The sequence below is a fragment of the Leucoraja erinacea genome, chromosome 33, assembly GCF_028641065.1.
Source record: "Leucoraja erinacea ecotype New England chromosome 33, Leri_hhj_1, whole genome shotgun sequence".
NCBI classification, from domain to species: domain Eukaryota; kingdom Metazoa; phylum Chordata; class Chondrichthyes; order Rajiformes; family Rajidae; genus Leucoraja; species Leucoraja erinaceus.
The window spans coordinates 6,204,312-6,230,863 of NC_073409.1; the positions used below are offsets into that span (position 1 = coordinate 6,204,312).

The 26,552-nt window shown below is 44.0% G+C and overlaps 1 protein-coding gene across 3 annotated transcripts in view; it reads right to left on the reverse strand.

The window, feature by feature from the left end:
- tnfaip8l3 (tumor necrosis factor, alpha-induced protein 8-like 3) overlaps nt 1–17,989 on the reverse strand; it is a 31,802-nt gene extending 13,813 nt beyond the window's left edge. Inside the window, exon 1 of one of the 3 annotated variants that reach the window (XM_055661111.1) lies at nt 17,763–17,989. In XM_055661111.1, coding sequence (XP_055517086.1) covers nt 17,763–17,808 — 46 coding nt within the window. In that variant the 5' untranslated portion in view covers nt 17,809–17,989. Of the gene's footprint in view, nt 1–1,074; nt 1,225–9,935; nt 10,356–17,762 lie in introns of those variants that run through there. The other 2 variants (XM_055661113.1, XM_055661112.1) reach the window with 2 other exon arrangements.
- Nucleotides 17,990–26,552: the final 8,563 nt, after the last annotated feature.

A 26,552-nucleotide genomic window follows, 5' to 3' on the forward strand; every position in this document is an offset into this window, starting at 1 on the left:
GCTTCTCCAAAGTAGGATATTGTATCTTTCGAATATTATTTCCAGCAGAGAAGTTGCAGGACTTCACTTGATCATTTCAAACAGACTTGGCATGAAATAGAGAATCTAAAATTACTGCAGATGCTGGAATTCGTGTCAGGAACCTTGTTCTCTATTATCTCCACAGATGCTGGAGTTAAATATGAAAAATAAAACACAGGAGGTCCATCTCCAGAGCCTCTGCTCTCACCTCCTCTCCTCCAGACAGAACAAAGATGGCATCCTCACCTTCCACTACACCAGTTTCCCTTCATTCACCAGATTATTGCCCCCAATTTCTGCCACTGAGTGAGCTTCCAATACCACACAAGTCCTCCCCTCTCCTCCCCTTTGACCATTCACTCAGTGACTCCCTGCCCCAATCATCCTCCCTCCCAAGCCTTCTTACAGCAGTTTCTCTGCCAATCTCAGGTGACGCAACACTTGCCCTTTCATCTCTTCCTTTCCCGCCATCCAAGGCCCCAAACAGCCATAGAACAGTACAGACATAAAACACGGGGGTAACTCAGCGGGTCAGGCAGCATCTCTGGAGAAAAGGAATAGGTGACGTTTCAGGTCGAGACACTTCCTCAGACTGAAGAAGGGTATTGATCCAAAACGTCACCTATTTCCTTTTCTCCAGAGATGCTGCCTGACCCGCGGAGTTACTCCAGCTTTTTGGGTCTATCTTCAGTTTATCATCTGCAGATCCTTCCTGCACATGGAACAGTACAGCACAGGTACAGGCTCTTCAGCCCTAAATGTCCATGCTAGACATGACGACAAGTTAAACTAATCTCCGCTGCTTCCACATGACCCATATCCCTTCATTCCCACCTTTCTATTTAAATATTACTTTTGTTACTGCCTCCACCAACACCCCTGACAGAGTGGTCCAGGCACCCACCACCTTGTGTGAAAAACCTGCCCCGTACTTGTCCTTTAAACTGTGTCCCTCTCACCTCAAAGCTATGCCCTCTAGTCTTTGATATTTCCACCCTGAGGAGAAAGGTTCTGACCAATTACTCTCTCAATGCCTCGCATAAATTTACTTACTTCCATTAGGTTTCCTCTTAACCTGCGGCATTCTGGAGAAAACAATCCACGTCTGTCCAACCTCTCCGCGTAGATACTACTTCAGCCTTTGTGCGATGTAAACCACTGTGACTTGTAGCATTTGAATGACTTGTGTGTCATGGGAGAGGTGACTAGAACCTCAGTGGCCCTAACACTTACTGCAACGCAGGTGCTTCCTTGCTTTGATACCAAGTTACCCTTCCTTGTTTCAGGAACCTCTGTGGTCCGTGACTCATCTTGCATTTTCCTTTTTTTTTTTGTTTAAATGGAAATTATTCTTTGTGTGAGAGAACTGGAAATCCTCTTTTTAATTTCCAATAAAATGGAATAACTGCAGCGATTTCCTTCCATTCTTCCCATGGATGTAATAGCTTTACAACTAAACCCTTAGAGGCATTCCACCTTGAACCTTGCAAACAAAAGTTGACATCGAGCCCATTGAACAAGTGGGAGGTTGAAGTGGGCTCTGGGGTGGCTGTATACAAGGAAAGTCAAAGAAAGCTGCACTAAAAATTCCTACACTGCAAAACTTTATGGCCATTTTTTAAAAGTTAATGCTGCCTCACTGCGAATCTCAGCTCCCAGATGCCAAACAGATAAGAGAGAAAAAGCATATTGGAAACAGAAGACTTAATGGGATTAGCAGCATAATCAATGGTTCTAGTAGCGAGCTCAACAGTCAAATAAGTAGTGTGAGTTTCTCTTTTTTGTTGCTAATGCACAATTAGTAATTTAGGATGGCGCAGTGGCGCAGTAGTAGTGCCACAGACTCAAGTTCCATCCGGACCATGGGTGCTGGAGTTTGTGCGGAGTTTCTCCATTCTCCATGTGACAGACAATAGACTATAGAGAATAGACAATAGGTGCAGAGGTAGGCCATTCAGCCCCTCGAGCCAGCACCGCCATTCAATGTGATCATCCACATTCAGTACTCCGTTCCTGCCTTCTCCCCATATCCTTTGACTCCGCCATCTTTAAGAGCTCTATCTAGCTCTCTCATGAAAGTATCTAGAGAACTGGCCTCCACCGCCTTCTGAGGCAGAGAATTCCACACTCTCTGGGTGAAAAAGTTTTTCCTCATCTTCGTTCTAAATGACTTACCGCTTATTCTTAAACCGTGGCCCCTGGTTCTGGACTCCCCCAACATCGGGAACATGTTTCCTCTGGGTACTCCAGCTTCCTCCCACATTCCCTGGTTAGCTGGCTTGTGTAAATTGCCTCTAGCGTGGATGTGAAAGTGGGATAACAGAACTAGTGTCAGCGTGACCAATGGTCGGAGTGGACAGGCCTGTATTCACTTTGTATTCCTAAAACTAAACAACTATTTTAAACTGTGACCTAGGATGCAATCTCCCCTCTAGATTAAACTCATCCAATCTCCACATTATGCATATCTTATCAATTTGCTAACCATTCTCAATGGTTAGCAAAGATGATTGCAAGTTTTCAGTCAGCTACTCAGTATCTATCTGATACAAACATCACTCGAGAACTGTAGAACAGAATGGTTATCTTTATCTTGAACTTGGCTCCCCGCACAAAGGCCCATCATTAGAAATTGAGGAGATCATCATCAGTTGGATCTTTCACCAATAGTTTGGAGCTCATACACCACAAAGCTGTTTAACTGGTATGTCGACTAATTATCAATTACAGTTAGCGAGTCATACAGCATAGAAACAGGCCCTTCAGCCCTACTTGTTCGACACCGACCAGTAAGTCCCATCTACGATAGTCCCAACTGACTGCGTTTGGCCCATATCCCTCTACATCTGTCCTATCCATGTACCTGCCTAATTGTTTCTTGAATGTTACGATAGTACCTGCCTCAACTACCTCCGCTGGAGGCTCGTTCCATACACCCACCACCCTTTGTGTGAAAAAGCTACCCCTCGCGTTCCTATTAAATCTCTCTTCTTCCCTCCCCTCCCTCCCCCTCACTTTAAACCTACGTCCTCTGGTTCTTGAGGGACTTTCCTACCGGCAAAGATAGAGACGCCATCTCACCGATTGGCATGTTGTAGACAAATCTGGGCAACTGCATCTTAACGCTTCCACCTTCAATATCACCCTTCTCATTAAAATAACCAATGTCTCTTACCTTTCCGAGCACCTTTGACACTCATTAGATATTTTGGAATTGTTTTTAAGAAAGATGGTGACATTTTGGTGGTTCATGATGAGACCATTCATCCAAAAAAAATAAAATTTCATTTTCATAAGTTATAGGAGCAGAATGAGGCATTTCGACCCATCAAGTCTACTCCACCATTCAATCATGGCAGATGTATCTCTCCCTTCTAACCCCCTTCTCCTGCCCTCTCCCCGTAAACCCCTGACACCCGTACTGGTCAAGAAATATTTATCTCGGCCTCTGCCTTAAATTTAGTGCAAAAGGATTTAAAAAAATCTAAATCAGCTCATGTTTTTAGACTCAGTAATATAAAACCATGGCAATAAATTAAGTGTATTTATTCATAGCTATATTAATATTCAATGTTTTGAATGCTTTTCTGCTGGATAAATATTTTTCACTTTATAGCTTATATTTTGGTGTTAAATTGACCTTATAATTGCAATTTATGTGAAGGATTAACTATTTTATCTTTGGTGTGATCTCATGTGAAGTAATCTCAACAAAGTGTCACTCAATGCTCGTGTTAAGATTATTATTTTTTCCATTATTCCAGGTCTAGACTGTGATATTTGTTTAAGGGCAGTAACACCATCAATAACCCAATTAATACAGTCACTAGCCTGAACATTAACATCAATTACTTTGCTTCTGTCATGAAAAGATACATGTTTGTGAAGTGATGTAGCAGGGCAGGGAGAGGAATGTTTTTAAGAGCTAAATCTGTCTCGCGCTTTAAGTACAGTTATTTCATAAATAACCTTGTTAGTGATTGTAGGAGAATGGCTCTCTTTTAATGAAAATTAAGAGAATGCCCTCTCTTTCCTTTCCTAATAATTTCAAAGTAAATGATGAGGGGTTGAATGGTTTCTTATAGAAGTGTGTAAAAGTATAAGGGAATCTGGGTCTCGAAATAATCGCAATTAAAACATACAGTTTATTTCATAAATTAACTTCCCTAATGTTTCAGTGATAAATGCCTGTGTCAGAAGAATGGCACTCTCTTTTAATGAAAATTAAGAGAAAACTTTTCAAAATTGATCAAAATAAAACGCCTTCGGAATATCGGAAGGTAACCTCTCTTTCAGAAGAATTTATTTAATTAAGGGCTAAATGGGATTTACTTAAATTCTGTGCGCCCAAAACAATAAAAATGATATCAAATATGGGTCTGGAAGAATGGATGATCTTAGCTTATAGAAGTGTGTAAGGTGCAAGTAATTTAAATAAACAAATGTGGTATCAGGACCTGGTAACGGGAGGTAAAACAACAAAAACAGACTTGGTTGGGTTATAATGTTGTGAAGGATCTATTTTCTCACTTTACTTCCTTCTCTAACTTCCTTTCGGGGCTTTCTTTTCCCTACACTCCATAACTAAACTTTCCTTACTTCTATCCCTTTTTCCTAATTGTATATGTGTTGTGTAGTATTGTAATTTACCGTACTTCTAATAAAAATAAAATAAAAAAAAATAAATAAAAAAAAGGAATAGGTGGGTCAATGTGTGAAGTGTCTCCCCTTCGTCTCCTCCATAATAAATGATCCTCTAATTGTTGATCAATTCTAAAACTCTGCCCAGCACAAGATCCTGAGCACCTAATGCCCATTCTTCTGTTGAACTTCACTGATTCACCGATCCACTCAGTACAAAGGAATCCAAAAACCAAAGTTGACAATTTCACCCCTTGGGCCAGCCCCCGCCCCCCCCCCCCCCCATATCCATTCATTGCTCTGACTAATAACAATTCTACCAATCACCACATTTAAAATTAGCAATTGATTCAGCATCTATCATCATATGCGGTAGTGGGCTCTACATTTCTAACAGCATTGGTTGTAGAAAGTGTTTTGTACCTTCATTCGTTAACGACCTGGCTTCAGACGTTAGTCTATGTCCTTTGGATCCAGATTGCCATGGTTGTAATCCTACCACTCCAGATCCCCTAATATCTTGAAAATTCAAATTAAATCGCTTATTACCTAGAGTCATAGAGCTATACAGCACGAAACATGCCCTGTGGCCAACCGTGTTGGCACCAAGCTAGTCCCATTTGCCTGCATTTGGCTCATATCCATCCAATCCCTTCCTATCCATACATCTGTCCAAATGTCCTTTATAAATCGTAATTGAATCCACGGTTATAGCTTCCTCTGGCAGCTCATTCCAGATACAGACTAACCTCCGAGTGAAAATGTTGCCCCCAAGTTCCTTCTTAAATTATCTCCCCTCTTACTTTAAGCCTATACTCCTCTAGTTTTAGAATCCACGACGCTGGGAAAAAGACTGCAAGCGTTCACTTTATCCAACTCTTAATTCCGGGGAACATGATCATGGTTGGAATGATCTCTCCTCTAAATTCAGTCTCTCTCGGCTTGATGCCATGCTGGTATATCAATGCTGCATTGCACTTCCAAGTGTATTGTATCCGTGCTAATCAACTTCATTGTCCTCACTTTCATTCACAAACCTTTTCAATCCTTGTTTCCACTCCCGGTCTTACAAGCCTGGTCAATTGCCAATTCCCTGTAGCCTTTGCTACACAATGCAATTAATGGCCATGAATACATACTGCCTTCTCCGTCATAAACCTTTCCAAGATAACTTTGTCCTCCCTTACTATAGCTTGGACTTGAAGTACCTTGAGGTAAAGCATCATTTTGAAGCAGTTTTATCAATGTAACTGGTGGAAAAAGATAGCTATTGTGTTCATATAGCCGAGAATCTCATTCCCTTATCATCGTGTCTTAAAACTGGCTTTTTTACACCATGGGGCTCATAGTTCCTCTTCCTAACTTTTAGTTTGCCTTACTGAAGACAATATTTAAGGGAAATGCCTTCATGGGTCACAGACGTCTCAATCTGCTATTTTGTGTCCTGACTAGAATTTTTAATTTCTTTTCAGGCGTTTTTGTTTACCAATCAACGGACCTCAATTCAAATGGAGATTTGCAAAATTGGCACTTGACCAGAGAATTGGGTTTGACAAATTCCTTCTTTAGTATTTCAGCCAAATGACTTCTGCCCCAATTAAAATCCCGAAGACTGAGATTTTGCCAAAACATTCAGGCATTAGGACGAAGTGCTGGAGGGCCTCAGCAGGTCAGGTAGCATATGTGGAGGGAATGGACAGATGACATTTCGGGGCGGGACCCTCCTTCAGCTGCCCATTCCCTGAGTTTCTCCAGCACAATTTTTTTTGCTCCAGATTCCAGCATCTGCTGTTTCTTGCCTCAAGCATTTGGACAACTAAGGGACACAAGAGTTCGACTTAGTTCCTTTGAAGTGAGACAAATATTTGAGAGAATAAATAAAGAGAAGCGAGAGGCTGAAAGGCAACAACAAGAGGCGGAGACACAAGGAACTGCAGATGCTAGTTTACAAAAAAAGAACAAAGTGCTGGAATAACCTAGCCGGTCAGGCAGCATCTGTGGAGAACATGGATCGGTGATATATCATGGGGTTTTCTTTAGCAAAGCGTAGTGTAGGATGAAATGAAACCAACTATGTAAAGGAATTATGGAATAACTACAATGCACGATGTTTTACCTTGTCTCACCTGTGTAGTTACGCTTATTGTCACGTGTACCGAGGGACAGTGAAAAGCTTTTGTTGCTTGCTAACCAGTCAGCAGAAAGACAATACATGATTACAATCGAGCCATTCAGTGTGCAGATATCTAATAAAGGGAATAACGTTTAGTGCAAGGTAAAGTCCAGATAAAGATAGTCCAATTAAAGACTGTGTGTCTTTAATTTATCTCAACGTAGAAGGAGATGAGAGCACAGAACTGACGTTGACAAAGCACTTCAGCATTTGAGACAGGAATAAGTTTCTTATTCCTCAAATAGTTATTTTTAAGCCGCCTTTAAATATTAATTATATGAAATATTCATTGTCAGTAAGCTATTTGATTCCTGGCTGAGATGAATGTTGTCCTCACCCAATCTTTACAAGTATTCTTCAGCACAGAGTCAATGCATAGTAATGAGGAGCCGGTGTCAGTTTTGAACTTGTGTTCAACCTAATCACCATGTCTCAGTCACACACTATGTTGCATATTTTAGACTTAATATAACTAGATTTTTAATAGGTTCCTTTTTGGATAAAAATAAACACGTCCACGATTTATTCTTTCATGGGAGATAGCTGACAAGGACAGCATTTATTGCCCATTTCATAGTTGTCTTGATGAATTGCTGATGAACTAACTGGTCTCTTGAAGTATTTCAGCCTGTACACTGATGCACACACCACTGCGCTGTTGAGGAGGACAGTTACATGATGTTGACCCAATGGCAATGAATAGTTTCAAGTCTGGAGGGTGGCTAGGGAACTTGGAGTAAGTGTTATTCCTACAAGGCCTTGCTCCTCTAGGCTTCAAGTTTGGATGGTGTTACCAAAGAGGCTGATGAGTTGCTGTGATGAATCCTATTGATGATAAATACAGCAGACATATTTTACCACTGATGGCGCAGTGAATATTTAAGGCTGTGGATGGGGATTCTCAGAGCATCAATGCTTCTTGTGTGGCACGGTGGTGCAGCAGTAGAGTTTGCTGCCTTATGGTGCCAGAGACCCGGGTTCCATCCTGACTACGGGTGCTGTCTGTGTGGAGTTTGTACGTTCTCTCCGTGACCTGCGTGGGTTTTCTCCGGGATCTCCGGTTTCCTCCCACACTCCAAAGACGCGCAGGTTTGTAGGTTAATTGGCTTGGAATAATTGTACATTGTCCCCAGTTTGCGTAGGATAGTGTTAATGTGCAGGGATCGCGGGTTGGCGGGGACTCGGTGGGCCGAAGGGCCTGTTTCTGCACTGTATCTCTAAACTAAACTAAATTATTCTTCAAGTTCAGAAACCATGGGTAGACTCCTGGATCTCCACATACTATAAACAAATTAATTAAACTGCAGGGGAACAACATTTTCGAACATTATTCTAGATACAGATTAGCACTGCCTTGAGCCATGATGCCTTCTTATAGTGTGGCATATTGGTTTGTAGCCTCCTGCAATCTATTGTCGAGAAAAATAACTACTCGAGCTGTTACAAGATCCTTAGGTACACATATCCTGTGATTAATAGCAATGTTATACGTTGCCCTTCAACTACAAAACACTCAAACAAATTGAAGAGAATGCAACTCTCTTCTCTTGACCAATAAGGCCATTTTATAAAGCAAGATAGGGCAGCACCAGTCTACAAGGCCATTTTATAAAGCAAGATTCTTGTCAGCACCAGTCTACAAGACCATAACAGCTTTAAACTGCTGTATATGAAGAATAAGGGGTGACCAATTTAGAACTGAGATGAGGAAAAACCATTTCACACTGAGAGTTGTGAATCTGTGGAATTCTCTGGCTCAGAAGGCAGTGGAGGCCGATTCACTGGATGCATTCAAATGAGAGTTCGACAGAGCCCTTAGGGCTAATGGAATCAAGGGATATGGGGAGAAGGCAGAAACGGGGTACTGATTGTGGATGATCAGCCATGATCACATTGAATGGCGGTGCTGGCTCGAAGGGCCGAATGGCCTACTCCTGCACCTATTGTCTATGTATCTATGTATGAACTGCAGTTGCTGGTTTAAACTGGAGACACAAAATGCTGGGGTAACTCAGCGGGACAGGCAGCATCTTGGGAGAGAAGGAATGGGTGACGTTTCGGGTCCAGACCCTTCTTCAGATACGAGACATTGACTGTGAATTGAGAATTGGATTCTTAGTTCTCTGAAACGAGTGGGGAGGAAGCTATTCCAAAATCCAGTGATATGCGCTTTCATACTTTTGCATGGTCTGGCTGATGAGGGAGGGGTGAAGAGGGAATGACCGGGGTGATAACGGTCTTTGACTATGTTGCTTGCATTCATGAGGCAGTGTACAGTGTAGAGTTGATGGCGGGCAGGGAGGCTGGTTTGTGTGATGGACTGGGCAACATCCACAACCCTTTGCAATTTCTAGTGGTATTGGGCTGTTCTCAAACCATCGTGCAACACTTTCCAAAGTACATCTGAACTTTCTGAAGGTGGACAAAAATGCTGGAGTAACTCAGCGGGTGATGCAGCATCTATGGAGCGAAGGAATAGGTGACGTTTCGGGCTGAAACCCTTCTTCAGACTTCAGCCTTCTTCAGATGCTGCCTTACCCGCTGAATTTCTCCAGCATTTTTGTCTACCTTCGTTTTTTCCAGCATCTGCACAGTTCCTTCTTAAACATCTGAACTTTCTGGGTCTCATGAGGAAATAGAAGCATTGGTTTGATTTTTGGCTGTGTGGTTGGTACTTTTGAGAAACGATAACACGGATAAGATAATAACAAAGGTTAAGGAGAGAACGCAGGAGATTGGGGTTGAGAGAGAAAAAATAGATCAGCCTGGATCGAATGGCAGAGCAGGCTCAATGGGCTGCATGGACTAATTCTGCCTCTATATCTTACGGACATTATTACTTCTGCAGCAGGGGAACTATGCCACAAGACCATAAGAACCTCTCTCGTTATTAAGAAAGTATTCCATGCCTCCGTTGTTCCTTGTTGCAAAGTGCATGACTGTACATTTGTATTTCTTTGCCCACTCTCTCAACCTGTCCAAGTACTTCTGCAGACTCCCTACTTCCACAACACTACCTGACTTCATAGGTAGAGGGCAAATGGGGAAAGTCTTCATCTTAACCACGTCCTCGGCTAAAGGGTGGCACGGTGGTACTCACAGTGCCCCCAGAGACTGGGGTTCGATCCTGACCTCGGGCGCAGTTTGTGTGGAGTCTGTACGTTCTCACTGTGACTGCGTGTGTTTCCTCCCGCTTCTCTGATTCTCTCCTACAGCCCATACATGGGCAGGTTTGTACATCATTGACTGTAAATTTTCCCCCATGTGCAGGGAGTGGCTGAGAAAGTGGGATAACAAAGAACTAGTGTGAACAAGTGATCGATAGTTGGTGTGGACCCAGTGGTGCGAAGGGCCTCAGCATGCTGCATCTCCCAGTCAATTCATTGATAATAATGCTGTTCCGAAACCTGAAAGTAGGTGGGAAAGTTATTAAAAGCTCAGGGAAGGAACGGAGCGGGGAAATCCATTAATGTGTACTGTGAAATATGAGAAAATAGATGAGGTGCTAAAATAAAACACACAGTGTATATCTTCAGCTGTAAAGTAGAACAGTGACAAATGAGTGAAGCAATGTGTATCATGATCTGGCTTTCTAAAAATAAAATGATCTATATTTCAAATTAATTCCCATATGGGAATTGGGCAATTCAGAGTTTTTTCTCTCTGTAACAGACCAATAGTGAAGGAATATTGTGAAGGTACGGTGTGATAGGAATCAATGTGATGGGGTCAACAGTATTCAAATGGCTTGACGGTGCTTCTGAAGGAACTGATGCCTCACAGCTCTCCAGACCAGCATCAATTCACCAGAATGTTACCTGGACTTGCGGGCTCAAGTTATAGGGAGAGGTTGGATAGGCTGGTACATTTTTTCTTCGGAACTTAGGAGGCCGAGGGGTGACGTTGAGGTGTATATGATCATGAGGAGCATGGATAAAATGAACACTCACAGTTTTGTTTAAATAAGAGGGGAGAGATTTGGGGGACTGCAGGGGCAATCCGTTTCACTCGAAGGGTAGTCCACATCTGGAATGAGCTGCCAAGGGAATCTAAAGAGGTAGGTACAGTTAAGACTTTTAGAAGACGTTCGCACAGATATCTGGACAGGAAGGGGTTTAGCAGGCTATGAGGCAAATGGGACTAGCAACATGGTTGGCATGGACAATGTGGGCAGATGTGCTGTACAGCTCTGACTTTATGACCTTGGTGCTTTATGTGTGGAGTTTGCATCTTCTCCCTGTGACCGGACGTACACATCCTGAGCTTTCTTTTGTACACTTATAAAAACATCCAACTTGGCCGATGTTCCTTTCCCATCTAATAACCTGCTCCAGTCAACTTGAGCGAGACCTTCTCTCATACCCTCAGAGTTGGCCTTATCCCAGTTGTGATGGTGGTGATTCACAGTCACCGAGGTACGTTGTTGAGTAGAGTGACAGCCGCCGGAAAGAAGCTGTTCCTCGGCCTGCTGGTTCGGCAACGGAGAGACCTGTAGCGCCTCCCGGATGGTAGGAGGGTAAACAGTCCATGGTTGGGGTGAGAGCAGTCCTTGGCGATGCTGAGCGCCCTCCGCAGACAGCGCTTGCTTTGGACAGACTCAATGGAGGGGAGCGTGGAACCGGTGATGCGTTGGGCAATTTTCACCACCCTCTGCAATGCCTTCCGGTCGGAGACAGAGCAGTTGCCATACCATACTGTGATGCAGTTGGTAAGGATGCTCTCGATGGTGTAGCGGTAGAAGTTCACCAGGATCTGAGGAGACAGATGGACCTTCTTCAGTCTCCTCAGGAAGAAGAGACGCTGATGAGCCTTCTTGATCAGAGTCTGTTTGTTCTTCTAATTCCCATTCTCTTGCCTTCTCACCATAACCCTGACACCTGTACTAATCAAGAATCTATCTATCTCGGCCTTAAAAATATCCACTGATGACCTTCGCAGTCTTCTGTGGCAAAGAATTCCAGAGATTCACCACCCTCTGACTAGAGACATTTCTCCTCATCTCCTTCCTAAAAGAACGTTCTTTAATTCATCATTCCTTAAATCTTTTCCAGATTTCTCCCCCTTACTGCCATCAGTTTGAAGGGTCCCAACCCAATTCTCTGTCCATTCTCTCCACACAGATGCTGCCTGACCCGCTGAGTTCCTGCAGCACCTGGTGCCTTGTGCAAGATTCCAGCATCTGAATTCCTCATGCTCAGCCTCAGAGAAGTTGACTTGGCCTCCTGCCTGTAAACAGAATGAGCAATGTGACTCCATGTCACAATGTTGTGGAATGTTTTGATTTCTGGGTGTTGCGTTAAAATGCAGCTTTAGATGGAGCTGATCTCGGCCTCCCCTGTCACCAAAACACCCCCCTTAATAATCTCAGCTGGTGCAGAACCGCTTAATAAACAAATGAACAAAGTAGCTGCTCATCACTGGAGACTTTCACCCTGGTCGCTCCCTCTTCTCCCCTCCCACATCAGGCAGGAGGTACAAACACCTGAAAGCCCATATCACCAGATTCAGAAAAGCTTCTTCCCTGCTGTTATCAGTCTATTGAACAGTCCTCCCATACTCTAGGGGGCAGTCCCTATCTTCCAACCTACCCCATTGCAGATATTGGACTTTTTTCTCTGCAACAGTAACATTACAGATGCAATACTAAATTCTGCATTCTACAATGCGTTTCCTTTACACTACCTTGTGCCTGTCTAAACATCTTAAAAGCCATTTTGACAGGTACATGGATAGAAAAGGTTTAGAGGGATATGGGCCAAAGGCGGGTAGATGGGACCAGTGTAGATGGGATGTCCTAGTCAGCATGGGCAAGTTGGGCCGAAGGGCCTGTTTCTGTGCTGTATGACTCTATGGCCTTTTGTACTTGTATGTGGCTTGGTAGTTCTCATATATAGTATGATTTGATTTGATTTGACTGGACAGCACACAAACAAACGCTTTTGACTGTGTCTCAGTACACATGACTAATACCAACAGCAAAGTTTGACCATGCAGAAACACGAGGAGATGCAGATGCTGGTTTACAAATAGCAGTTCTTCAAAGTCTGGTCTTCACTCAATTGGAGCAGGTACGTTGCTCACTGATGACGGCAACATCAAAGATTTAAGGTGAAGGGGGAAAGATTTAATATGAATCTCAGGGGTAACTTTTACACACAAAGGGTGGTGGGTATATGGAACCAGCTGCCAGCGGAGGTAGTTGGGGCAGAGGCTATCCCAACATTTAACAAACAGTTAGACATGTACATGGATGGGACAGTTTTTGAAGGAATATGGACTAAACGCTGGCACGTGGGGCTAGTGTAGCTGGGACATGTTGGCCGGTGCGGGCAGGTTGGGCTGAAAGGCCTGTTTCCACATTGTATCATTCTGATTCAGATTCAGATTCAAATGTTATTGTCATTGTGCAGTGTACAGTACACAGACAACGAAATGCAGTTAGCATCTCCCCAGAAGAACGAACATAGAATAATGAGCAATAAATATATATATGTACATACAGTAAGAGTGCAATTTTTCTGGGGGAAGGAGTGTCCGGTGTGGAGGGGGGGGGGTCACTATGACTGTAAACTCTCAGAAGCAAGGCTTAACAACAAAAGTGTCCTCCAAGTTTTCTTTACGCATTCTGAATCCCTTTAAATAAGATAATAATGCATAAAATATTGACAGTGCTTTACACTTTTTTAAACCCAATTCAGTTCCAAACTATAAATCCAGATGTTTCGACTGAACAGGGAAGTTTATTTATGAATAATTCAATCGCTAGGAAACCGAGTGAGACGAAGCATATGGTTCACACTCACCATGCACCACTAGAATTTATTTTCTGTTTAATTTTTCTAAAATGCCATGGGATTGGCCTGTGATCTGAGCAATAAACTGTTTACATCAGAACACATTGGAGGCTCTAGAGCCCATTGCTTGTATGATGTGACTTTGCTGTTGCCCAAGATCTGCAAAGCAGTCATTTTCTCCATTTCCAAAATGCAGAAGAGTTACTGCAGGGAAACAGGCCCTTCGGCCCATCTTGCCCATGCCAAACAAGGGTGTCCCATTTCAGCTAGCCCCATTTGGCCCCTAATCCATTGAACCTTTCCTATCCACGTACCTGTCCAAATGTACCCAAATCTTACCTCACATTACTTTTTTTTTTCAAATCCCACCAGTCAGGTTTGCACTCCAACTTCAATACCAAGATATTTTTGAAGTTACAAAGTACACCCTATGTCTTGGTAAAGAGGATAGTCATTGCGTCTTGTCCTTCTCAGCTAGCCTGTGGTCTTTGACAGAGTGTTCATGTATTCTAGCTGGGCAGGACTATGGATATTTGGTTACCATTCTTATCTCTTCAGCTGAAGCCTTAAAGCCGCAGCCAAGGGTTTCTCTTCCCAATCCCACTGCTTTAATTTGTGAGGAGCTTCCCATTTCTCATCTCTACTTCCCTCTCAGCAACGACAGAAAAAGACACAGTGTGTCGGAAAGAACTGCAGATGCTGATTTAAATCGAAGATAGACACAAAATGCTGGAGTAGCTCAGCAGGACAGGCAGCATCTCTGGAGAGAAGGAAAGGGTGATGTTTTGGGTCGAGACCCTTCTTCAGACTGAAGTCAGAGGAGTGGGTGGTACAGAGATAAGATGTAGTCGGAGATGTATGCTTCATTCACTCTGAGTCATGGAGACTTACTACGTGGAAGATGGCCCTTCGGCCCAACTTTTCTCGTGTTGACCACCATGTCCCGTGTACACCAGTCCCACCTGCTTGCATTTGACCCACGTCCCTCCGACCCATGTCACTCCAAACCCGCCCTATCCATGTACCTGCTCAACCTCTCCCTATGTCTCAGGCCCTCGAGTCCTGACAACACCCCCGTAAATCTTTTCTGCACAACTTTCCAGCTGGCCAACATCTTTCTAGTAACAGGGTTACCAAAACTGAAAACAATACAGTGGCCTCACCAACGTCTTGTACCAACTGTGGCCTCACCAACGTCTTGTACCAACTGTAACACTCTATACAATAGTCTGGACTTAGAAAGGGTAAACAAAGTATGAATGCACAAGGTAGATAAAAATGCTGGAGAAACTCAGCGGGTGAGGCAGCATCTATGGAGCGAAGGAATAGGTGACGTTTTGGGTCGAGACCTGAAACGTCACCTATTTCCTTCACTCCATAGATGCTGCCTCACCTGCTGAGTTTCTCCAGCATTTTTATCTACCTTTGATTTTTCCAGCATCTGCAGTTCCTTCTTAAACATGAATGCACTAGAGTCTTTTAGCCAGAGTAGGGGAATCAAGAACCAGAGGACATAGGTTGAAGGAGAGAGGGAGTGAATTAAGAGGATTCAGAGGGGTGACATTTTCACTTGGAAGTTGGTGGGTATATGGAATGCGGGTAGCCAGTGGGTGTAGTTGAAGCAGGTATTATTACAACATGTAATAGACACTTGGACCGGTACACGGAGAGGTTTTATGGGCCAAAATGGGACTAGCTTAGGTCGGCATGGACAGGTTGGGCCGAAGGGCCTGTTTCTGTGCTGCATGGCTCGAGGGCTCTAAACATTATCATGAATCAAAGTCAATGATTGACTAAACGACTAAAATTCACACAGATTGTTGATCAGCGGGCCGGTACAAAATTCAGAAACATTTCCTCTTTAACACAAAGGCCGGAAATCCTGGTAATTTCCTAGAGGAATCAACAGTTTTAAGCCAGATTTTGATGTGGAGCGGATAAGTTTCCAATATTTGCCACTTGCTCATAAAAACAATGCAAGCATTTCCCTGTCATTCACACATGCATCCTCCCCTGCATCCCCACCCCTCCACTTGTCCACACCACCCTCCCTCTCCCCTCGCATCGCATATCACTGCTTCTCACCTCTCCACCACACCCCACCCTCACTCCCCGTCCATCCTCCCCCTCATCCCACCCCCCCCCCCCAATCCACCCCCACCCCCTCCCCCTCATCCCACCCCCCCCCCCCCCCAATCCACCTCACCCCTCCCGTTCACCCCAACTCTCCACCACGCCCCACCCTTCCATAGAAACATAGAAAATAGGTGCAGGAAGAGGCCATTCGGCCCTTCAAGCCATCACCGCCAATCATTGTGATCATGGCTGATCCTCCAGCTCAGCTCACCCTACCTCTCTGGTCCACCCACCCCATCTGTCCACCTCACCCTACCCCTCCCTTCATGGTCACCCCACCCCTCACCCCCCCATCCACCCCCTCCACCCCCCCTCCCACATCCACCCTACCCCTCCCCATCTTTCTACCACACCAGACTGATTCCTGGGATGTCAGGACTGTCTTATGAAGAAAGACTGGATAGACTTGGTTTATACTCTCTAGAATTTAGAAGATTGAGAGGGGATCTTATAGAAACTTACAAAATTCTTAAGGGTTGGACAGGCTAGATGCAGGAAGATTGTTCCCGATGTTAGGGAAGTCCAGGACAAGGGGTCACAGCTTAAGGATTAGGGGGAAATCCTTTAAAACTGAGATGAGAAGAACTTTTTTCACACAGAGAGAGTGGTGAATCTCTGGAACTCTCTGCCACAGAGGGTAGTTGAGGCCAGTTCATTGGCTATATTTAAGAGGGAGTTAGATGTGGCCCTTGTGGCTAAGGGGATCAGGGGGTATGGAGAGAAGGCAGGTACGGGATACTGAGTTGGATGATCAGCCATGATCATATTGAATGGCGGTGCAGGCTCGAAGGGCCGAATGGCCTACTCCTGCACCTAATTTCTATGTTTCTATGTTTACCCCTCCTTTCCAGAGCTCCATACTCGTCCCCTCTCCCCACCACTGCTCAGCATTAAAGATATCTCGGTGCTGGCCTGTCGAGATATCTTTGAAACCACATTGTAATTGGAGAGCCCCCTTCGGGAAAACTTGGCCGGCGCTGCAGAGGCAGGAGCCGTTTAATACAGGATGTGAAACACGTTCTGAGTGAGATGGAAATAAATGGACCTTTTACCATTTGGGAAACGGAGAGTAGAAGAAAAAAAAATATCTAGGTACTTTAAAAAAAAAATATCCGACTGGACCCACTTGTAATGAATTCATGCAGCGTGTGTTAGTCTCATTGACAGATACTGTTTGGCGAACAGCGTGAAATACTAATCACAAGTTAAAGGCACAAATAACAGACTGTACAGGAAGCATAGCAACATCCGAAAGCTTCCTCGGAAGGAAGGAGTGGGTGCATTTTTCACAGACTTATTCTGTTACTTTAGAAACGTCAGCGGTGAACATTTTGCTAAGTTAAGCGAGCAGAATGAGACAAAGTGCTTCCTTAAAGGATCTTTCATTAGTATTTCGTGCCAATCTGTGGACAGGGAAAAAGACGTGTTGGAGTAACTCAGCGGGTCAGGCAGCATCTCTGGAGAACATGGATAGGCGACGTTTCAGGTCGGGACCCTTCTTCAGACTGCCGGATCTGCTGAGTTATTCCGGCACTTCGTGTCTTTTTTTGTGTGTAAACCACCACCTGCAGTTCCTTGTGTCTACTGGGTCTCGCTGGGAATAAATCAACTCACATTTCATCAGGTAACAATAGTTTCATGAAATGTCCTTTCTCCAAAACAGAGTCTCTTGCCCAGAGTAGGGGAATTGAGATCCAGAGGACAAATATGTATAGGTTTAAGGTGAAGGGGGGCCGATTTTATAGGAATCTCAGGGGTAACGTTTTCACACAAGGGGTGGTGGGTGTATGGAACGAGCTGCCGGAGGCTGGGACTATCGCAACTTTAAAGAAGCAATTAGACAGGTACATGGATAGAACAGGTTTGGAGGGATATGGGCTAAACGCAGGCATTTGGGGCTAGTGTAGCTGGGACATGTTGGTCGGTGTGGGCTAGTTGGGCCGAAGGGCTTGTGTCCACACCGTATGGCACTAAGAATAAAGAAAAACCCTACTTACCTGGTGATATATCCCCTTCACCAATCTCTGCAGATTCCAAATCCATCTCTCCCTCTGCTCGGTGGCTGAACAGCTAAAGTGAAGTGTTTATGCTGAGCATATAGACAGAGCCACCGCTGCAAGTTCGAGGCAGATTGAGTCTAAAGTGAGTCAGCTTCGGGCATGTCGCCTCCCAAACTCCACTTCATCATCATCATCATCATCATCTCCCCTCTCCTCCCTCCCTCCCTCCCCCTCTCTTCTCGCTCTCTCACTTGCCCTCTCTCTCTACACTCCCCCCTCCTCTCTCTCTCTCCCTCCCTCCCTCTCTCTCTCTCTCTCTCTCTCTCTCTCCCTCTCTCAATTTCTCCAAAACTCCGTAAAAACATTTCCTCTCTCAAAAGTTTCTCTCTCTCTTCTCTCTCTTTCTCCCTCCCCTCTCTCTCTCACTCCCTCTCTCTCTCTCTCTCTCCCCCCCTCTCTCTCCCCCCTCTCTCTCTCTCTCCCCTCTCTCTCTCTCCTCCTCTTTCTCTCCCTCTCCTCTCCCTTCTTTCTCTCCCCTCTCTTCTCTCTCCCCCCTCTCTCTCACCCTCTCTCCTGGGTTGTTTTAAGCACAGAACGACCAAGTGACTAGGCAGCCGGGAGATTGGCAGTGACGTGTGCCGAAACCCATTCTCCAAAGAGCTCTAACTACTCGCAGTGGAGAAAAGTAATAAAAGTGAAGAACAGAACGACTCCACCTCCTCGTACACCGACTGAATACGAACAACGGGGACACTTAATGCCCGAAAGAAAGCGCGGATTGAAGGTGAAGAAATGGTTAATAATGAAACATAATACTAGTCTACTAGTGACCCCCCTGGGCGAGTCCACAGCTCCCTGTAAACTATCACAGTTCGTCACAAAAAAACTCTGGAGTTCTTATGAGTAAGATGTGTCCTTCATTGCTGCGAAATCACAATTCAAGTCATCTTTAAAGCAGTGGAGATAGATCAGCATAATAAGATTCAACCGGCAACATCAGGGGCAGCTGCTTTTAAAGGCTGATTTTTTTCTATTCAATTTGGCTAAACCACACTAAGCAAAATTGGCAGGATTGTTTTTGTTCCACCAAACTCCTCTGAAGAGAGAGAAAATGTTACGTGTGAGTCACTTCCGCTGCCTGTGCCATCATTCATTGGAGTCTGATCACTTCTACACAGTGAGATGGTACAGTCTGTGCTATTTTGACGCTGGGCCAAGCACGGTGCTTTTGTGTCCCCGCTGAGTGAGTTCTGATGCAAGATCATGGGATTTGATACATTTATGTCCTTAACTCCTAATCTGCAAATTGCGTTCCATCACAGTGAGGAGATGTTGGAGACTCACTGTGATGGATGTTTATGTAAACTGTGTTAAGTGTGGGTCTTGTAAAAAACTGTAGAAATGGAATTTCGTTCAAACCTAGGTTTGAATGACAATAAATATCTATTCTATTTTACTGTAACTTGCCCAGAATGTATAAAACAATTCAGAGTCTGTTATTACTTAACTGGCAAGGGGAGAGATGGTCCGAAACGTCACCCATTCCTTCTCCTCAGAGATGCTGCCTGTCCCGCTGAGTTACTCCAGCATTTTGTGTCCATCTTCGGTGTAAACCAGCATCTGCACAGTTCCTTCTTACCCAGGTGAGAGATGGAATTCATTTTAGGTGTAGGAAGGGAACTGCAGATGCTGGTTTACACCAAAGATAGACACAAAATGCTGGCGTAACTCAGCGGGACAGGCAGCATCGCTGGAGAGAAGGAATGGGTGACGTTTTGAGTCGAGACCCTTCTTCAGACCCTTCCTCGGTCTGAATAATGGACTCGATCCGAAACGTCACCCATTCCAATTCTCCAGAGATGCTGCCTGTTCCGCTGAGTTACGCCAGCATTTTGTGTCTATCTTTAGAATTCATCTTAGTTTTCTTGATTGGTTGATAGTGTGTTGCCACATGTACTGTCTAGGCAGCATGAAATTCTTTGTGTTGCAAACAAGATATAAGTATGTTAAGAGCCAGGCGTATATAGGGCAAGTATATAGGGCACCAGCAAAGGCACAAAAATATTCAATATAGCCTCAATGGTCCCGTTTCCTTCTCAACAGAGGCAGGTACAATAGTGGCGTATAATAGACTTTGAGATAGGCTCATGGATATGCAGGAGATGGAGGGATATGGATCACGTGCAGCCAGAGGAGGTTAGTTTAACTTGGCATCATGTTCAGCACAGACATTGTGGGCAGAAGGGCCTGGTCCTGTGCTGTTCTATGTAACTATGTCCCATCACAGTTCCCCTCATGCCTTAACTCAAGAGTCAATCAAGTTAGTTGCTGATGTACCACTACCTTTTTGGCCATCAAAGTGCAGGTGAGGCATCTGATCTTCATGTTTAAAGAGACACTTGTTGCCACTTGGTGCGACTCGTGAAACGCTGTTGTGCCGGACACTGCAGTGTAGTTAAGAGTTGATGTCTTCAATAAAGGGCCTTCCCTTCATAATTCTGCCTCACAAAGGCAATAGCATCAAAGACCCTGACCACCACGCCCATATGCTCATCTTGTTGCTACCATCTGGGAGAAGGAAGAGGAACCTGAAAACCATGACCTCTTGGTTCAATAGACAATAGACAATAGGTGCAGGAGTAGGCCATTCGGCCCTTCGAGCAAGCACCGCCATTCAATGTGATCATGGCTGATCATCCCCAATCAGTACCCCGTTCCTGCCTTTTCCCCATATCTCCTGACTCCGCTATTTTTAAGAGCCCTATATCTAGTTCTCTCTTGAAAGCATCCAAGAACAGCTTCTCTCCAGCAACTTTCACCTGGTATTACCGATTATTAATTTCTTGTATTATCCATTACTATATATGTATGTGTAGGAAGGAACTGAAAATAGACACACAATGCTGGAGTCACTCAGCGGGACAGGCAGATTCTCTGGCGAGAAAGGAATGGGGCCTGTTAAGATGCAGCAAGTAAGAATTTAATTATCCTGTTGCCAGTACATATGAGAATGAAGGACTCTTGACTCTGATTTTATTATTCCTGCCAGCAGCAGTACAAAGGCACCTGACAGACACCAGATGAAGGTACAAATCTTAGCTGCAACCGATATAATAATTGTGCTTGAATTAACATGTTGCCCCATGAATCCTATTCTTCAATCCATTTGTCATTCTTATACTTTCATATCTCCGTGACCTAAAAGGTTGTGTAAGTAAATCGATCCAGTCAAAGCCAAGGAAAATAATAGACTGTTATTTCTCCTTCAAATTTTATCTCTCATCTCCTGACAGCATTGACATGCCTGGGTTATAATTCTGAGGAAAATACTCACAAGGTCCAAGTGAAGAGATCATTGCATAGACTATAGGGCATGGAACAGCACAGGAACTGCAGCCCACAGTGTCTATATCGAATATGGTGCCAAATTAAACTAATCTCCTCTGCTGCACATAACTCATAGCCCTCCATTCCCTGCATATCCATGTGCCTATCTAAAAATCTGTTAAATGTTACTGTTATACCTGCCTCCACCAACATCCCCGGCAGTGCGTTCCAGGCACCTACCACCTTCTGTGTAAAAAAAATTGCCCCTCACATCTCCTTCAAAATTTGCCCCTCTCATCTTAAAGCTATGCCCTCTAATCTTTGATATTTCCACCCTGGGAAAAAAAAAGGTTCTGACTGTCAACCCTCTTCATGCCTCTCAGCAGGATGCTCCTCAGCTTCTTCCCACAGGCTATAAGACTGCTAAATGGACTTTGCCCCCTGCCAAGTATCGCGCACAAACCCCCAACCTGGACACACTGCAGCAGAGCCACTGTTGTGCCGCTGCCGGTCGGAACGCCTGTTGAATGTTTAGTAGAGTGTTAAATTTGTTCATGATACATGTATTTTTTTTAAATTTCTATTTATTTTTCATGCACACTGAATGGACACTGGTTGAGCAACGTTTTTTTGTTTCCTCTGGGTATGTGAATACTCAGGAAATGACAATAAAGATATACAATACAATACAATACAATAATTGTATATGTGAATCAGTTCTTCCCTCACCCTTTGAGGTTCCAGTGAAAACAATCCAGGTTTGTCTCACCTCTCCTTGTTACTTGTGGAAGTTAAATGAAGGGTGAATCAGTCTGGTTAGCTGAAGCTGGGGGAGTTGTGTCTCAACTATTCGCTTTGTCTATCTTCGGGACCTGCTTGATGCATTTCTTATAACCCCTTTTTTTTACCTGCTGGTCTCCCCCTTTTCACCATGGCCATTGCATACCCTCTGGCAGAACTCTCGGCCTCAGTATTCACGCCCATCTCTGCTCTCATTACTTGCACGGGTGCAGGTTTGAAGAGGTGGCATGTGGCGGCACAGCTGGTAGAGCCGATGCCTCTCAGCGCCAGAGACCCGGGTTCGATCCTGACCTGGGGTGCTGTCTGTTTCATGGCTTGCACGTTCTCTCTGTGACCCCGTGAGGGTTTCCTCCAGGTGCTCTGGTTTCCTAAACAATTGCAGGTTTGTAGGTTAGTTGGCTTGTCTAAATTGCCCCAAGTGTGTCGGGAGTGAATGTAAAAGTGGGAAAACACAGAACTACTGTGATGGATGATCAGTGTGGCCCTGGGGGGGCAGAGGGAGGGCCTGTTTCCACGTTGTATCCATAAACTAAACTAAACTAAATCTCTTTTCATTTGATGGTGAATCTGGGTCACGCAGCACAATTTCATGATTAATGACATTAAAAAAGCTGATAACAACTTTGTCAGGTTTATTTTGAGTCCGTGTAGAAGTGCTGATTCCATCATTGAGCACAGCAAGTTAATGTATTTGAAACACATTACAATGCTTTTTATTGATAGTGACTTTTTAATACTGAAATTAGTCAAGAGGAATGTTAGCTTTCTATTATGAAATTAAATGCATGCTTAGTGCAAGGCTACTGTGACTTACTTTAGTTTGGTTTAGTTCAGAGATACAACGTGGAAACAGGCCCTTCAGCCCGCTGAGTCCACACCGACCAGCACTCCCCTTACACAAGCACAATTCTACACACTAGGAACAATTTACAATTTTTACCAAAGCCAATTAACCTACAAACGTCTTTGGAGTGTGGGAGGAAACGGAGAAAACTCAGGGAGAAAACACACGGGGAGAATGTACAAAACCTGCACAGACAGCACCCGTAGTCAGGATCGAACCTGGGTCTCTGACGCTGTAAGGCAGCAACTCTACCGCTGCGCCAGCGTGCCGCCCTTTCTTTGCTCTTGCAACAAAATAATTGTAGATAATCATACCTTTGTCACTGCAATTGTGCCCACAAACACATGCCCACAAACTGCCTGGTAATAAACTGATGCTGGCTGAACGGTAACAGAATTATTGGTTAACACCGTGATGTGACCATCTGCTGAGTTTTACTGTATGTGTACTGAAACACACTGACACTGTACAGATTTGGCCAGATCACGTTACACTCCAAATATGATTCATCCCTGGTCATTATCACACGTTTATTCATTATCTGTCGGAAGGAACTGCAGTTGCTGGTTTACACCGAAGATAGACACAAGATGCTGGAGTAACTCAGTGGGAAAGGCAGCATCTCTGGATAGAAGGAATGGGTGACGTTTTGGGTTGAGACCTTCTTCAGACTGTGTTCAGGGACTATGTTCCTTCCAAACGAAGCCACTGATTAAAACAGTGTCAAAGACACATTTGTCACGCTGCACTTCATGGGCATTGTGGAATCAATGTCCTGTGGAACACCTCTGATAAAACTCCACCGATGTGTTACTGTAACTTTAGCAACCACCAACACATTTGTATCTGGATTCAATCAATAATTTGGAATTAATTTCAAAATGACACAAATGATAAACAGTGTTTTTAACAACTGCATTGGTAAGACAATAAAGAGTCATTGAGTCAAAGCAGCACGGAAACAGGCCCTTCAGCCCAACTTGTCCATGCCGACCAAAATGCCCCATCTAAGCTAATCTGTGGTTGGCCCATATATTTCTAAACCTTTCCTATTGATGCAGTTGTCCAAATGACTTTTATATGTTATAAAGATCATAAGATGATAAAATCATAAGTGATAATAGAATTAGGCCATTTGCCCCATCTAGTCTATTCCATCATTCAATCATGACTGATCTATCTCCCTCCTAACCCTATTCTCCCCATTACGTCTGACCCGTAATTACCTGCCTTAGCTACTTCCTCTGGCACCTCGTTCCAAATGTTTATTCCAAATACCTTGCCTCCACCCCCAGACTCCAAGCACAAATTCCCCCCATTATCTATGTGTGGTCCTGGTCCTACATTCTTCCTGGTTACCCTCCTGCTCAATATAGGCATAAAAAGCGTTGGGACTTTCTTTAATCTGACTTGCCAAAGCCAACGTGGCCCCTTTTGGCCCTTTTAACCACCTACCTCCTTTCTTTATATTACTCAAAGGTCCGGTGAGATTCCATCTTGCACTTGCTTCCTTTTCCCTTTTGACCAAATTTACCACCAATTTACTTGGTGAAGTAGTGACCATTCACGATAATGGGTCCAGTTTAGAGTTGAGTGGAGGCATTATTCACTGTTGGAAAGGCAGTGAATGGGAACTGTCAACTTTGGAGTTGAGAAGAAAGAGATCTTGGAACATATACTGTAAGATCCTAAGCGGGCATGACAGGGTAGATGTTGACACAAGAAACTGCAGATGCTGGTTTACAAAATAAAACAACAAAGTGCTGGTGTAACACAGCCCGTCAGGCAGCATCTCTGAAGGACATGGCTAGGCGATTGCTTGGGATGTCTATAGACTTATCCTTGTCCTCCAGAGATGCTGCCTGACCCGCTCAGTTACTCCAGCACTTTGTGATTTTTTTTTAGGGTACATGTTAAGATGTTTCCATTAGTGGGAGAGTCTCCTAAAAAAGGGACCAATGTCGCACAATAAATAGGTGGCTATATTAATCTAACGTGCAACGAAGGGAAGGGATTGAACTTTTTTTTCGCCTTCCATCACAGTGAGGAATGTGGAGGAGTCACTGTGGTGAATGTTTATGTTAAAATGTATTTTGTGTGTTCTGTTGCTTTTTAGTTGTATGACTGATTTGGCAAATAAAATTCCTCGTTTGTTGCAAAAAATACTTGGCTAATAAAGTATTATTGCATTGTATTGTATTGTATTGTATTGTATGCCGCACAGCGCCAGAGACCCCGGTTTGATCCTGACCTCGGGTGCAGTCTGTGTGGAGTTTGCACGTTCTCCCTGTGACTGCGTGCGTTTCCTCCAGATGCCCCAGTTTGCTCCCACATACCAAAGACGGGCGTCTTTTTTTGTTTGTGGGATATTTGGCCCCCTGTAAATTGCCCCTAGTGTGTAGGGAGTGGATGAGAAAGTGGAATAACATAGAACTAGTGTGAACGGGCGATCGATGGTCGGCATGGACTCAGTGGGCCGAAGGGCCTGTTTCCATGCTGTATCTCTAAACTAAACTAAAGAATGTATTGCTTGCAGAGGGTAGTGAATTTCTGGAATTCTTGACCCCAGGGGGTGGTGGAGACTACATGACAGGCAATGTTTATAGAGAAGGTAGATGAAATATTTGAAAGATTGGAGGAATTCAGGCATCTGGGGAACTGACTCAGAGAGAAGTTGCATTGAATATGATGTCTGCTTTTGCTGCCTTTTGTAACCTCATTAGCAGTCTGATTTCATCCTACAACACTGTTGCTGTGTCTGGAATCAAACCCAGCTCCAACCCCACTTTGGTTATTCAACACTGCAGACTTAAACATTAATGATTGCCTCATTTAGCTGGATACAGATTTCCCCAAAGATGATTGTTAGAATTTATATAAAACCTCTCCAATAGGAATTGCAAAATAAATGCAGTGAGGTCACATTTTATTTTATTCATCCTCTTTAAAAATAACCTAATTATCCCCATGCTGCAAATACACTGAAAGACTGGCTGCTGCAGATCTATCTCCCTTGAGATGTTCCCAAATTTCAAGCCTACCGATCCACGCGGACTTACTGACGCACCATTCACAAGAGACAGATCCATGAAATTAGTCACAAAAAGCCCGACTAACTCATCGGGTCAGACAGCATTTCAGGAGAAAAGGAATTGGTGACGTTTCAGGGCGAGACCCTTCTTCAGACTGAGAGTAAGGGGAACGAGAGATATAGACAGTGATATAGAACAAATGAATGAAAGATATGCAAAAAAACTGAAGATGATTAAAGGAAAAAGGTCATTTTTAGCTGTGTGCTGGGTGAAAACGAGTTTCAGACAATGAAACTCATCAGGACGACATTGTCTGTAACTTGTTTTCACCCAGCACACAGCTAACAATGGCCTGTTACTCCAGCATTTTGTAATTATCTACAGTTTATGCCAGAATCTGCAGTTCCTTCCGACACATATCCATGAAATCAGTAGGAAAGAACTGCAGATGCTGGTTTAAATCGAAGGCAGACACAAAATACTGGAGTAACTCAGCGGGACAGGCAGCATCTCTGGAGAGAAGGAATGGGTGATGTTTTGGGTCGAGACCCTTCTGAATTCAGCCTGAAGAAGGGACTCGACTCGAAACATCATCCAGCATTTTATGTCTACCTTCCATGAAATTAGTGTCTTGTCCTTTGCAATGCACTCTAGATAAATCTGTACGGAATGTTAATTTATGCATAAACACTGTCCCTTTCCTGTGATATTTCCCTTACTGAGATGACTTGATTTTAGCACTCATCATAGCATGTATTTGCATGAATCACCTTGCTTTGAAAT